The sequence below is a fragment of the Orbicella franksi genome, chromosome 6 (genome assembly GCF_964199315.1).
Source record: "Orbicella franksi chromosome 6, jaOrbFran1.1, whole genome shotgun sequence".
Lineage (NCBI taxonomy): Eukaryota > Metazoa > Cnidaria > Anthozoa > Scleractinia > Merulinidae > Orbicella > Orbicella franksi.
This window is the reverse complement of record NC_138150.1, coordinates 8,308,470-8,323,567: the sequence shown is the minus strand read 5'-3', so window position 1 is coordinate 8,323,567 and position 15,098 is coordinate 8,308,470. Positions and strand designations below refer to the sequence as shown.

Here is a 15,098-nt window from a genome sequence, read left to right as displayed (position 1 = left end):
GACTGGGCGTGATAAGCCGAAGATATCTAAGAGACGGGAAATGTTTACATGTATGCTTTCTGATGTCTTGAGTTCTTACTGGCAGAATGGAATGGATTGTTGAAGCGGCAACATCGACCATCAGTTTGGCAAATAGGACAATCGTGGATATGAACATCGTGGAGATGAACATTAGCTAGCAACGGATATGCAGTACCTCAAACATGCATGCGCTGGCTGTTAATCTTCTTTTTCTATGGACAGTCCGGGATCGTTATCAGATTTGATAACCTCGACCAAAACAAACCATCAACCAATCGCTGCACAAGTTTTCGTTCACGTGACATTATTTGGTAGCAACAGTGTATAATTCAATATGGCAGTCGACGGGGCGCTGCGATGAAAGGAGTTACTTTTTTCACAACATCACAATACAATTTCATTTAATTAATTGTATGTTTGTTTCACAATAGGTTACTGGATTATGGAATAGAAACAGAGATGTATGGAAGAAAACTGTCTTTGTCCAAAAGCTACTGCGAAAAGTTTCATTTTCAGATAGACACCGTATAATATTTGTTCCAAGTTAAAACACACGAAGGTAGACAACAGGTATTCTGTTCACAAAAGCGTTGTTTATTGATACTAATATGATAGCTTCTATTTTCACTCAGGCTTCATTTTCTTGATAGTTGGCGAAGCTGGCTGTTCAACAGTCTGTATAAAATATAAACGAAACACTAACAGTAAATACATCTTGAGTTCACAAATTGACACTGAACAAGTTGCTTCTATATTCCAAGCAGAGAGCTGCAACTGAAGTTCGTTCAATTTGCATGAGCGAAGCGTGGTTAGGACCGAAACATCTCCTACTATGATTCATCACTAACAGTATCGAAACAATTCGCGACCCTCCCTCTGTCGACTCTCTGTCCAGATGTACTGAAGATAGAATAGCTTACCTCGATGGCCATATCGCATCCCTCGTCTAATTCCATTTCTGCGATTGCTAATTCAATCCCCATCTGCCGTATTGTACATTTCGTTTCCATCTTTGATGCACTGGAGTTCTCTTTGTCGTTGTGGGCTCGCCTGATATGGTTCTGGCACAACAGCAAAAATATAGCAGGTATATTTACTTTAATTCGTGATACACCTCCGTTCAGTGGAATGGGTGGGTACATGCAACACTTTATGTTGTGAGATGTGACAGTAAACTTGGAAGTCTTGGCATTTCCGGAAAAAATTGTTTTAGTTGTAGATCAGTAGTCTATTGTTGTGCATTCGGTGATATGGAAAAACGCTTTTAATGACCGATTCATATAAAAGAAACTATGATTCAAGTAATATGTTTTCGTACCATAGATCACTCGCTAAATCCAACAATAAGCTTCATTATATAACGACTGGTGTGCCAGAAAACTGACCTAGTTTAGCCGGCATTTCCGGAAAATATTTCAGGACCGCGAGTTGTTGAAATTGACTCTAAAATATAGGCAACTTACCCTTTAATGTGATTGCCGATTTTCCCGCAGTCCGAAAGGTGTCTTAGTTCCCTGTTTAAGAAGTATTGCACCCGGCCTATCTGTCTTCCAGCAACTTCTCTCAAAGTGTAATTTTTCTTAGCGCTCTTGGATACCAGACTGTGGCACGTCTAGAAGTGTCTCGGGTATTTCTCTAATTTCTGGCAAAACACAACGAAGTGCGAACGGGTCTTTGTTTCCAATTTTCAGGAAGGACATGAAAAGGAGTTCCTTCTGGCCCCTTGATTTTGAACTCATGGTAACCCTTCAAAAGAAAATAAACAACTAATGTTAGATTCGCAAGTGGTTTCCCGACCACCTGGACTGCCGTACCATGAATCGAGCGACTCACTAAGAGCTATAATTTTTTCTGAAGGGGCTTAGATGATTTATGTAAGTTACTTTTACGTACTCCTTGATTTTTCCACCAGTAATTCTTAAAGTTGAATGGTGCGTGTTTAAAAGGAACGAAAATTTTATGCTGCAAAACTCGACAACAATAAACCTACCCTATGTAATCACCAAGCAATATCCACAAAATCGACATAAATTTGCTATTTTGATTCTATGGGTACCAGCATCCGCCATCTCAATACCTAGGAACACATCAATTGCAGCTGTAAATATGGCCGCCGTTACGAACAACACATCGCAAATCAAAATAACCCCGTGCACTTTTTTCACAGATCGTGCACAACACTAAAAACACGTTAAATCCCAAGAATATGGCGTGAAGATTAACGACATATTTTTTGTGATTTCCGCAAAAATCTCCAAGTAACTTAAATCTAATGACAAAATGAAAAACATACCTGGTTTGGATGCAAAATTGCAAGCGCTGTTTCACTTTACGAGTAGCATTTTACATCGTTTACGCTGGTCTTCAACCGCCATCTTCAAAACACGTGAGGCTCCTTCTTTTCTGGTAATTATCCAATAGAATTATGGGTAAATTACCCGAGTATAATCGAACAAATAACGAGCAAAGCGAAGTGAATACGAAAATTGCCGGTTTTTGAAATGGCCGCCATGTTGTGACGTCACATGGTTATCAAATCTGATAACGATCCCGGACTGATGGAGGGCGTATAACGGTCGAATAAAACTAGTTGATACTTCAGTTTTATTTAAAAGAGGGAAACGTTCGTGCCAGTGAACATTTAAACGAAAAATTTGAATTTATGTATCATTGTTTACAAAAGTCTTAAAAGATCGATTTCAATATTGTAATGTTCCAAACTGTATTTACCAATTTCAGTTTCCTGTACATGCACATTACAAAATTTGGAAGTATTTAATAATTTGATATATGTGAAAGTCGCTAATACGCACTCCACATCAATTTTATCTTTTTTTTTTATCCTCGGTTGAACAGGCAGATTTGGAGGCAGCAAACGATTTCATGCTATGCAGGCATCCATTATATTACTATAGCTCTTTGGTACTCGGCTGCACTGACTTCACCTACTAGACGCCTACTACAAAGCGAGGATGTGGCTTGTTAGCCACACAAGGAACATAGTTTTGTATCCCATTCCATTGTATTTACTTCAAATTCTAGATGGTACAGATGGCATAAGTAAAAATGAAATATCGAGGAAAAGGTTGTTGTTATTCATCGTGGTAGATGCAATAATAAAGTGTATTATCGTTTGTCTCACGATGTAATCACTTGAGATGTAGATCGCGACGTTTCGACTGCTTACTGCTAGTCTTCTTCAGGCGATAAGGCCGACTGATTGCACGGTATCATTTATATCACAAAGGTCGGCTGTGATTGGTGCATTTCGATCCTCCTATTGTTCCATTATTCCGGCGAGTAGCTGTTCCCTCAGTGGTCCGCTGTTGTACCGTTCTCCTGTTGTTGTGTTTCTTGATCGGGGGTATCCATGCTTCAGGAATTTCAATTCCACTATCCCTGTTGATGTTGTTAGGGTGAAGTCTTATGTGAATAGCTTCCTTGACCCTACGTGTGTACCAGTGAGGATCTCGATCAATAAACTTGACCTCATTCCAGATAGGATAGTGGCCGGTCTCGTGGGTGTGTTCAGAAACGGCGGAGGTCTGGGCTCGGGCGAGTCGTATATCCCTGTCGTGTTCTTTGATCCTCTCCTGCATAGATCTCCCTGTTTCCCCGATGTAGACTTTGCCGCACTCACAGGGAATCCTGTAGACAACACCATCTTGTTTAGCCGGGTTGACGGTGTCCTTTGGTCGCACTAAGTGTGACCGAAGTGTCGTGTCGGACTTAAAGACGGTGCGAATGCCTTGTTGTTCTAGGCAGCGGCGGAGAGACTCCGAAACTCCTTGGACATAAGGTAAAACGGCGGTGGATTTAAATTCCGCGACAGGCTCTCTTCTTGGGGTTGTTCGTGCCTTTGTGATCTTCTGTACAAAAGAGGAGGGATATCCGTTAGAAACAAGTACAGATGACAGATGTTTCTTCTCTCCAGCGATTACTGATGGTTTGGTGACGAGACGTTTAGCCCGGTCGTACAGACACTTCACAATACCGCGCTTTACTGAACGAGGGTGGTGTGAATCATACGCTAAGTACTGATCAGTATGTGTTGGTTTCCTGTAGACACTGGTGGTAAGGCGGCCATCAGGTTCTCTGTAAACTGACGTGTCGAGAAAGGCGATCTTGTTGTTGTTCTCGATCTCCATGGTGAAACGGATTGATGGTTGTTGACTGTTCAGGTGTTGCAGGAAGACGTCAACTCTATCCCGATTCAGGATGGTGAAAGTATCATCTACGTAGCGTTTCCAGATCTTAGGCTTGCAAGGTGCGGACTCTATTGCTTGTTCTTCAAATATCTCCATGTAGAGATTAGCAATAACCGCGGATACAGGGCTCCCCATGGCTGTGCCGTCTCGTTGTTCGTAAATAGATCCGTTGTACTGGAAGTACGTAGATCTTAATACGAAATTCAAGAGGTCCGCGATTTGAACTGGTGTAAGTGTCGTGCGGTCAGCCAGGCCTGCGTCGTTCTCCTTTTTTTGTAGCGCGGCTTGTACGGCGCCCTCGATCGGTACGTTGGTAAACAGTGACTCTACGTCGAAAGACGCCATGATCTCGTGGTCCTGGATCTCTTCACTGGCGATGGTGGAGGCGAAGTCAGTTGAGTTCTTCACTGTGAAGTTCGAGTTACCTGCAAGAGGAGATAATACGTTAGCCAAGAAAGCGGACAGGTCGTATGCAAAGGTGTTGACACACGACACAATTGGCCTAAGCGGTGTGTCGGCCTTGTGGATCTTCAACAACAACCTTTTCCTCGACATTGACCAGAAATATGGGCGCACAGCCCTAAGGTTGATTCGTCGACATGAGCGTTGCTCTCGCAAGCTTGCACGCTATACCAGGTAGGTAGGTAGGTAAAACTTTATTTATGCAGGGTGGCCCATTCAGCACAGTGGCTGATATCCAGAGGGGCCCTGCTAAATACAATTACTAAAAATATAAAACGTCTAATAGTATAAAATAGTTATAAAAATAGAGTTAAAAAAAACTAACGTCTAGTAGTTGAAATAGTTATATAAAAAGAGTTTAAAAAATTGAAACGAGTTACAAGCATGAACTGGTAGGGAAAAAAATAGATATCATAAATTAGGTGCTATAAATAAAATGGGCTTTGACAAGATTTTTAAAAGAGGAGAGTGATACAGCTTGTTGGATTTTACAAGGTAGTGAATTAAAAAGGGCTGTGCCAGAAAATCTAAAAGTACGTTTGCCAAGGCTAAGTTTGGGTTTGGGTAGATGGAGGTCAGCCTTCCTTCGAGTGTTGTAACCATGTACATTGTAGTTCCTAATGAAATAGTTACTTAAATACTGAGGAACTAAGTTATGCAAACATTTAAAAACTAAAACACATTTGTGGATTTTACGGTTCGTTTCTAAGTCAGTCCACCCTAAAACATTAAAAGTATCTCCAGAAGAGTCACGCTTGAGAATGATACGGGCAGCACGGTTTTGGAACCGCTGCAGACTTTTGCTGGAGCCAACAGACAGTTCACCCCAAGCAGTGTCAGTATAACTTAAGATTGGCTCAATAAGGGTATTGTAGACACACTTTGCTGCTTTAAGAGTGAGGCAAGATCGTATGCGTGCTAGAAGTCCTAGACGCTTATTAACTTTTTTACGAGTAGTGTCTATATGCTCTTTCCAGTGAAGCTGTTCATCGAGCATAGTCCCAAGGTAAGTGAACTTCGTCACTCTCTCTATGTCCTTGCTTTGAATCTGCAGGACAAAGTCTGAGGTGGTTTGCAGCAGTTGTCTTGTTCCAAAGAGTAACCCTTTGCTTTTGCTCTGGTTTAGTATTAGCTTACTGTTCACCAACCACTGCTCAACACGGTTGAGGTCTTCTTGTAAATTTTCCCTGATGTTGCTAACCTCAGATCCAGAATAATAGATAACAGTGTCATCCGCATACATGCTAATCGACGAGTGCAGTAAACATTGAGGCAAATCGTTTATGTGTATCACAAATAATAGAGGCCCCAACAAGGAACCCTGAGGAACACCGAAGTCGTGAGGAAGGCTGGATGATAACTCCTTTCCATATTGAACTCGCTGCGAGCGGGTGGTGAGATAGTTTCTGAACCAGCCGAGACTGTGCCCTCTAACTCCGTAGTGCTCTAGCTTGTGAAGGAGACATTTGTGGTCAACAAGATCAAAAGTCTTTTTTAAGTCAATAAAGGCAGCGCCAGTCAACTGTTGTTTGTCCATGTGTTCTAATATATGATCAACCAAGTGGACAACCGCGGTTTCGGTAGAATGCTTCTTACGGAAGCCGGATTGATATACCGACAGAACTTTGTTAACCTCAAAAAATGCTAACAGTTGAACTTGGACCGCACGTTCCATGACCTTGGTGTATTAATAACCACATTGTTCCAAGAGATCTGCAAGTTCGGCCGCCAGTTCCCACCAGAGGCGCACGCAGAGTCGCTGAACTAGCATCCATGTGATTCCTGAGGGAAAGAATCAGACTGACGCAGAGAGCCAAGGCAGATACGAAGAAAGAAGCCGAATCAACAGCACAGAGCATAACATCTGCTCTTTCTGCGAATGACGCTGCAGAGGTACTCGACAAGGTTAAATCCACTACCCAGCGAGTCTTTAATACCACCAAAGACCGTCAACAGCGCAAGTTTGAGAAACTTTTGCGAGAGAAACAGTCTTCTGTTTCTCCTACAACTTTTGTTGACAAAACAAAGTGGGTTATCAACTTGTCATCCAGGACCCTTAACGAAGCTGAGGTGTCCCTACTGAAGAAAGGTCTAAATTTCGCCGTGACTCCTACGAGCGTCCCAGCCACCGAGATCATCGCCAAAATTGAGTCAGCAGTCAGGCCACTAGATGCGGAGCGAGCAGACACAGTCAAGAGATCCGTCAACACCATCCTTCAACAGCCACAACCACCCACGCCCAACATCACGAACGAACAGCAGGAGGCTCTTAAAAGCTTAAAAGAGGACAACTCAATCATGGTCCTTCCGGCCGACAAAGGACGCGCTAGCGTAATCCTGGACGCTGACACATACCACACAAAAATGTCAGCGCTAATTGATTCCGGACCGTACCAGCTGCTCAACAAAGATCCGACAGACCGCTTGACCCGGAAGCTATCTGAGAAGCTGCTAACCCTGAAACGGAGTGGACACATATCAGAGGCGGTTTATAATAAGATCAGACCTCGACACAAACAACCACATAGGATCTATGGTTTGCCGAAGATCCACAAGGCCGACACACCGCTTAGGCCAATTGTGTCGTGTGTCAACACCTTTGCATACGACCTGTCCGCTTTCTTGGCTAACGTATTATCTCCTCTTGCAGGTAACTCGAACTTCACAGTGAAGAACTCAACTGACTTCGCCTCCACCATCGCCAGTGAAGAGATCCAGGACCACGAGATCATGGCGTCTTTCGACGTAGAGTCACTGTTTACCAACGTACCGATCGAGGGCGCCGTACAAGCCGCGCTACAAAAAAAGGAGAACGACGCAGGCCTGGCTGACCGCACGACACTTACACCAGTTCAAATCGCGGACCTCTTGAATTTCGTATTAAGATCTACGTACTTCCAGTACAACGGATCTATTTACGAACAACGAGACGGCACAGCCATGGGGAGCCCTGTATCCGCGGTTATTGCTAATCTCTACATGGAGATATTTGAAGAACAAGCAATAGAGTCCGCACCTTGCAAGCCTAAGATCTGGAAACGCTACGTAGATGATACTTTCACCATCCTGAATCGGGATAGAGTTGACGTCTTCCTGCAACACCTGAACAGTCAACAACCATCAATCCGTTTCACCATGGAGATCGAGAACAACAACAAGATCGCCTTTCTCGACACGTCAGTTTACAGAGAACCTGATGGCCGCCTTACCACCAGTGTCTACAGGAAACCAACACATACTGATCAGTACTTAGCGTATGATTCACACCACCCTCGTTCAGTAAAGCGCGGTATTGTGAAGTGTCTGTACGACCGGGCTAAACGTCTCGTCACCAAACCATCAGTAATCGCTGGAGAGAAGAAACATCTGTCATCTGTACTTGTTTCTAACGGATATCCCTCCTCTTTTGTACAGAAGATCACAAAGGCACGAACAACCCCAAGAAGAGAGCCTGTCGCGGAATTTAAATCCACCGCCGTTTTACCTTATGTCCAAGGAGTTTCGGAGTCTCTCCGCCGCTGCCTAGAACAACAAGGCATTCGCACCGTCTTTAAGTCCGACACGACACTTCGGTCACACTTAGTGCGACCAAAGGACACCGTCAACCCGGCTAAACAAGATGGTGTTGTCTACAGGATTCCCTGTGAGTGCGGCAAAGTCTACATCGGGGAAACAGGGAGATCTATGCAGGAGAGGATCAAAGAACACGACAGGGATATACGACTCGCCCGAGCCCAGACCTCCGCCGTTTCTGAACACACCCACGAGACCGGCCACTATCCTATCTGGAATGAGGTCAAGTTTATTGATCGAGATCCTCACTGGTACACACGTAGGGTCAAGGAAGCTATTCACATAAGACTTCACCCTAACAACATCAACAGGGATAGTGGAATTGAAATTCCTGAAGCATGGATACCCCCGATCAAGAAACACAACAACAGGAGAACGGTACAACAGCGGACCACTGAGGGAACAGCTACTCGCCGGAATAATGGAACAATAGGAGGATCGAAATGCACCAATCACAGCCGACCTTTGTGATATAAATGATACCGTGCAATCAGTCGGCCTTATCGCCTGAAGAAGACTAGCAGTAAGCAGTCGAAACGTCGCGATCTACATCTCAAGTGACTACATCGTGAGACAAACGATAATACACTTTATTATTAAAAATGAAATATTTTTCAAACAGTGGTATTGATGCTCCATTTCCTCTTTGTTGTGGTCTAACCAAGTATTTGACAAACGTGATCAATTTTAGGTGACTTGTGATTATCACAGCATCGAATATGCCATTTCCGAATTACCTTTAGCTTAAAGATGTGTACATCATTCATCGTGGTGTAAGATAGGATAGATGGATTTTTCACACGCGTGTTTGTTTCACGATGGAGTCTCTTTAAGATGTAGATCGCGACGTTTCAACTATACTGCTAGTCCTCATCAGGCGATGAGATCAATTGTTGCGTGTCGCTATTTGTAGCACCTTGGTTCGCTGCTATTGGTGCATGTCGATCTCCATTATTATTCCGACTTTGTGACCCTGTTCCCTCATAGGTCCGCTTTCTAATTGACTGGTTGTTGTGCTTTCTGAATGTAGGTATCCATGCTTCAGGAATTTCGATTCCACTGTCTCTATTGATGTGATTTGGATGAAGTCTTACATGGATAGCTTCCTTGACCCTTCGTGTGTACCAGTGAGGGTCACGATCAATAAACTTGACTTTGACTCAAATGGGTAAATGCCCCGCCTAGCTGGCGTATTCTGTTATCTCGGAGGTTTATGTACGAGCAAACCGTATGTCTCTCTCACGTTCATGTCATTTTTCTAATGGATATCCTTCCTCATTTGTACAGAAGCTCATGAACACAACAAGAGCAACAGCTAACCAAGAACCAATAGCAGCGAACCAAGGTGCTAAAAATAGCGACACGCAACAATAGGCCCTTTGCACGACCCGGTCACATGGTACGGAATTAATTATGCTGGGACGCAAGTGACACAGTGGGACTTTCAAAACAAAGGAAAGTCGGGCTGAACTGGTACGAGATCCTTTGTTTTAGAAGTTCCACTATGTAACTTACGTCCCAGCGTAGTTAATTTCGTTTCATGTGACCGGATCGTGCAAAGGGCCTATTGACCGCATTGCCTGATGAAGACTAGCAGTATAGCAGTCGAAACTTCGCGATCTACATCTTAAAGTAACTCCATCGTGAGACAAACGAGTAAAAACTTCATCACTCCTACCTTAAGCTTCTTTCCCAAAGTGAGTCTTGATGTCCATACTTCCATATGAGAACGAGTCTTCATCCACAGGCAAATTAAACTCATTTTCATATGAATGGTTAAGCACCAGGCGTGGCCTTGATGAAGAGGCTTGGGCAACTCGGTTTTCGTGATATTTAATGCTATGTGTAAACACGTGATAAAGCTGAACAATCCCCTATTATTATTGATATTTTTCCGAAGATGCGCCATTTACAACAAAGCGCTCTCCTTTAGAGCAAGGAAGAAAACTGAAAATCGCCAATGAATGTACAGTTTCGTTGCTGCAATATTATGTCATTTGCAAATACCTCTCGTAGACACGCAATAGGTCTCGTAGACAATATTACGTCATTTTACCATAATAGGTCAAGACGTATTTTGCTTTCGTTAATCCCACGCACCTTATGCGATCGGTACAATTTTCGGATGATGCAGGATGTATTTCAAAAACTAGGAGCTGGCATACTAGAAAATTACATAATAATGGATAATAAATTCCATATTCGATGGTTTCACAAATATTACGAGCCGAGATTTTTGTCATTTCTCGTAGTTTACTGCGTAACTCGCAAAATATACGCGAATATTGCATGTTAAACCAAGAGATAAGGTGAATTTATTTCATTCTGGTATTTCATATTGCACTGTTTGATGACATTCCGGATAAAGAAATTTATGAGGGGATATTAAAGAAGCCAGAAATAAGAAATCCCTAATTTGATGGTTTAACAGAGAGCTACCACGGGCACCTCATTTCTCTCAAATTATTTCTTGCCAAAAACGTTCGCGCGTACATACATTATATGGCTTCAAACAGGAAAACTGAACAAAACGAAATAAAAACGAGCAAAGGCGGTAGCAAGACATTGCATTTAGTACTACAGTTTAATATACCAAAAATTATTTTAAGGTTTACAAAATGCCCCATCAAATGAAAGTGTTAAGAAAAAGAGGAAAAACCATCAGGCTCTCAGTTTGAACTTCTTGGAAATATTTCCTTGGCGACTAACAATTCTGCCAATCCTAAGATCAGGACGTTCACCTGAAACGGAGAAGAAATTCAAATCACCGTCTCGCAAACTTATCAGTTAAATATCCATTAAAAGTGACGTTGCTAAGACATTCCCCGCATCCCAACGAACTATGGCGCCGTGCGGAAGTCAGAGTGGACAAAATAAAAGAGATATATATAAGAAAACCTGCACCCCAACCTCGTTCGGATGCTTTTGCTCGTGACACGTGACTTGGTCCATCGAAAAAAAAATTCTAATTTTAATACTGCATAAATTTCAATGGTGGTTGGAAAAATTTATAAAACAATCATAAAAATCTCACACTTAACAATGACATCAGGTCTCAAAATTTGCATGCAATTTTACTCGTGTCATCCCGGTTTTGTCATGTGGATGTGAAGAGTTTCTCACCGTCAGTGACTTTTAGGTGCAGCTGCTTGTAGGTGCATCCGAGTTCGTTGGCTGCCTGGCAGAAGTACTTTCCATTGTCACGTGGTTTGACATTGACCAATGACAGCAAGCATGTTTTCGTTTTGCGGGGCTTCTCGTCACAATTTGATACCTGGATCGTGGACGAATTCACGAACCAATTTATGACATATGGCCGTAAATAAGGTTCAAGCCTCGATGGGAAACCAAGCGGTTCTGTTGCAGTACATGTTAAAGTGATGCTCGAGCCTCGATGAACAGTGACAGAATTAAAGAAACGATTCGTATCTTGAGGACGAGAGGGCTCTCCCAGTTTAGTGGCGTAGAATTCCAGTTGTGGTGAACCTGCCATGTAACAAAGTAGACTTTCTTAACGCATTTAACCACACAGTAATGTGTGAATGTTCCTAAAGAATAGTTTAGCATCATATTGATACGAGCTCGTGACTCATAGCAACTTGTAAAAGAGAGGAGGATTCTTTGGTTAATTTTCTGCCAATATGTTTAGTTTTCTATCTAACCCTTTTCCACTTTTTTTTTCCTGAATTTTGATACTCATGGATGACTCTGAACAGTATTAATCACGAGCACTATTTAAAGACAGAGTTAGAGATAGATCGGCTCGTAATACTAGGTTACCGAACCTATACAAGCATGGAACATCAAGAACCAGCAAAACACTTGTTGAATAAAAAGTTATCTTTCGAGTTTCCTTTCAAGAATTGAGAGATGGTGAACAAGCTGCTCATTTCATAGACATAATGGTGTCCTGGTTTCCTTAAAACAGGGATTCGAGGCATTTTTTATAGGTTTCATTAAAGTCGAGGTGTTGAAAAAAGAGATTGAAGAAAAGGATGAGCCCACTCCTTAGTTGAGTTTTTCTTACCTCCATACGCTTTTGTTCCGCAAGACTGGCACCAAGTAACCATTAAACAAGACGACATCACAGCGAGAGCAAAGATTAAAGGACACATCTTGGTGTTCTCCATGGCTAATAGCAGTTGATATCAGGGTGTTACAGGTAAAGCACAGTTCTCTCAATCTACAAGGGTTTAAAGTTGTTGAGGACTGTTCCCCTTTTTATCGGGCTTCTTATCCCATATTAAGTAAAGCGCTCTCAGAATGTGAAATAGAATGACGTAGTGGATTACATAGAAATTCTGAGAAATTTAACGTTTCTAAAAATATTCATTGCTTACCTTACAGTTAAACGTGCTTTTAAAGGAAAAAAAGGAGGCTTTCCGTAGACCTCCATGGTTTTAAAACTGAAAACAAAGTCAAATGCGAAGAAATTTATCTGCACCTAAAATCTTTAGACAGTAATAATTTTAAAGGTCCTCTACCATCATTGCGAAGACCCAGTCTCATTTTTAGTGGGGAAGCAATTTTTGAAGAAAGAGAATCAACTGTTTAGTCTATATTTTTTTTTTTTTGGAAAATTATTTTACTTTGATTAATAATATTTCAAGTAAAGTTTATAAATTTACTAATCTGTATTATTTTTTTGTGAAGATTGCAGGTATTCTAGAATTTTAGAGTCGTCTTTCGTTTTCCATTATTTCCCAAATACGTTCAATTATGTAATTACAGGTATATGACCACAGCAACTGAAAGTACTGGAAAATTCTTCATAAAAACTGAAATATTTTCTGACAGTTTAAACCTCCAAAAATTATGTCATTGCCTGGATTTTCCTGAAAAGCGATTAGACTAATTATTCTACTTGCTTTCCTTTTTCGCAACATGATTTTATTCACGTAGTCAGAAGTTCAAATCATACACACTGCTGTTTCATAATTAAATACAACCGTCCGTGTAAAACCTCGCACAGTCCAGTTTTTTTGCCTTGTTCTCACTTTTGATAAAGGCATAATAAAATGTTTAGCTAGTACCCTGGGACTAGAAGAAAAAAATTCATAATTTAATCAAAGTAGATTTATTAAAAGTAAGTCATACTCTTACACTCTTTGTGTTCATCTGCATGCCGCGTAAGGTAAGTGGTCAGTGTAGCTTTTAACTGAGAGATAACTGTAGAAACATGGTATAATTAAACGATGTCTTGAAAAATAACGATATTCAGAGGAGATGTCCAAATCAAAACATTTGCTGGGAATAAACGCTTACACTTCTGAGACGAATGTGAGCATCTAGTATGCTCTCAATCTTTTTTTAATAGTTTGCCAGTCTATCAAAATTCCTTCACGCATTCAAATAATCAACTTGTTACTAAGCACTAAATGACACGTCCCAAGGGAAACAGTGATTTTTTTCCTCGAGACCCTCAGCCCCCTAGAGAGTTAGTGAGTTTTGCTCACCCTAAGAAGTTAGTGACACGTGAAACGTTCCCCTCCAGTCGGAAAACGTATTTGAGTTGGGAGCTAAAACAAAAATAACTAGCTCACAGTAGCCCCTATTCCCTAGGGCTTGCTCCTTTTCATGTACATGTTCCCGTGCATCAAGTTCATATTTTAGTGCGCGCAGAATTATGGTCTTTCTAACCATCAAACCCCGCCCCTCTTTTCCGCTCTTTAACGAAGTTTGAGTACTGGTTTCTATTTCGGAACTTGACTTGGATTTTTCGTCTCCAGAAATTAGGCCACGCAAAAATCTCGGATCGCCTTCCTTAAATCGGTGCTATTTTGAAGAAAAAGGGAAAAGGAATTACAATTCCGATAACCCTAATCAATTTTGTTAATGTTGTACTCAAAGTTTAAAGCAACTTTTAATATTTCGAGCATATTTTCCGATCGCTCTCAGCACTGAACTTTTTGCATTCTGGGCAACTTCAAAGCTAGCATTCTTTAAAATTTGCACGCCCTTCATTGTTTCTAATATATATGAAATATGCGTTTTCAGAGTCAAACCTCCGTTTTCAAATTGCTCCGGCATAGTGTGGACGGGGCCTGAAATGTTTTTTTTTTTTTAATTGGCTTCGACAAAAATGACACAGGAAGCAACAAAATAATTAAAAGCAACTTTCTGGGTTTTTCGGAGCATTTTTCAAAAATATTAAATTAGCCATTTTTAAGAAATTACCAACAATGTATTAAATCGTACAAGAGGAAGGAGGAATCTTGTTTTCATTTGCTTTTTCCATTGTTTCATGTCATTTTTCCATTTTCTGACTTGCACAATAATCTTCTGATTGGGTAAGAAATGCACACGTTCTTAAATACCTTATCGGTAGGCATGTGTGGGCGTACGGGACGACTGATCTGAAGGATTAATCATCTTTACAGGATGCTAATCAAAAAACTTTAATGGGACTCCCAGAAATGAACAGCAAAGCACTTGATATCATTAATAAAATATTCTCCCGTCGAGAATCGACGCATAAAAAGGAAATTTATTAGAGGACCTAGGCAAAGCCTTGGCAAACCCAAACATGACTACCGATGGCAGCTATTGTTCTAGAATTAAGAACTATTAAAGGACAAAGACAAACAACTTTTGAGACAAAAGCTATATCTGTGGCCCTTGCGGGTACTTGAACCACGGGACTCGCAGAATGACTGCAAACAATCATGATCAATGAGCTACGAAGCTGAAACCTAGAAAATTCCGAAAATAACCCTAGTCCCCAAAGTTCATGAAAAACATGATGAGTATCGTCGTCGGAAACCATTGGCCAATCCTTGTTCAAAACTTCGGTCACGTGAGTGGGCATATTTATTCTCCAATACAATTCCATCA

The 15,098-nt window shown here is 41.4% G+C and overlaps 2 protein-coding genes across 2 annotated transcripts; both read right to left on the bottom strand.

Annotated features, from left to right (window-relative positions):
• Window positions 1-156: 156 nt before the first annotated feature.
• Window positions 157-4,784, bottom strand: LOC145491124 (uncharacterized). The gene is made up of 2 exons (XM_081470275.1): window positions 2,578-4,784; window positions 157-233 (listed from the first exon to the last, which is right to left on the bottom strand). Exon 1 carries the CDS (start codon window positions 4,782-4,784, stop codon window positions 3,261-3,263), a length of 1,524 nt encoding a protein of 507 aa, XP_081326401.1. The 3' UTR covers window positions 157-233; window positions 2,578-3,260.
• Window positions 4,785-9,030: 4,246 nt separating this feature from the next.
• On the bottom strand, window positions 9,031-12,542 carry LOC145491156 (uncharacterized). The gene is made up of 3 exons (XM_081470316.1): window positions 12,292-12,542; window positions 11,388-11,750; window positions 9,031-11,005 (listed from the first exon to the last, which is right to left on the bottom strand). The coding sequence occupies exons 1-3, from the start codon at window positions 12,392-12,394 to the stop codon at window positions 10,926-10,928; spliced, it is 546 nt and encodes a 181-aa protein (XP_081326442.1). The 5' UTR covers window positions 12,395-12,542; the 3' UTR covers window positions 9,031-10,925.
• Between the last annotated feature and the right edge of the window lie 2,556 nt (window positions 12,543-15,098).

Bases quoted from the DNA above. Each gene is read 5' to 3' on its own strand.
- LOC145491156 (XM_081470316.1), bottom strand. From the start codon at position 12,394: ATGGAGAACACCAAGATGTGTCCTTTAATCTTTGCTCTCGCTGTGATG. The intron at 11,751-12,291 runs GTAAGAAAAACT...GTTACATGGCAG, and splicing joins CGGAACAAAAGCGTATGGAG to GTTCACCACAACTGGAATTC. The intron at 11,006-11,387 runs GTGAGAAACTCT...TCTCCGTTTCAG, and splicing joins GCACCTAAAAGTCACTGACG to GTGAACGTCCTGATCTTAGG.
- LOC145491124 (XM_081470275.1), bottom strand. From the start codon at position 4,784: ATGTCGAGGAAAAGGTTGTTGTTGAAGATCCACAAGGCCGACACACCG.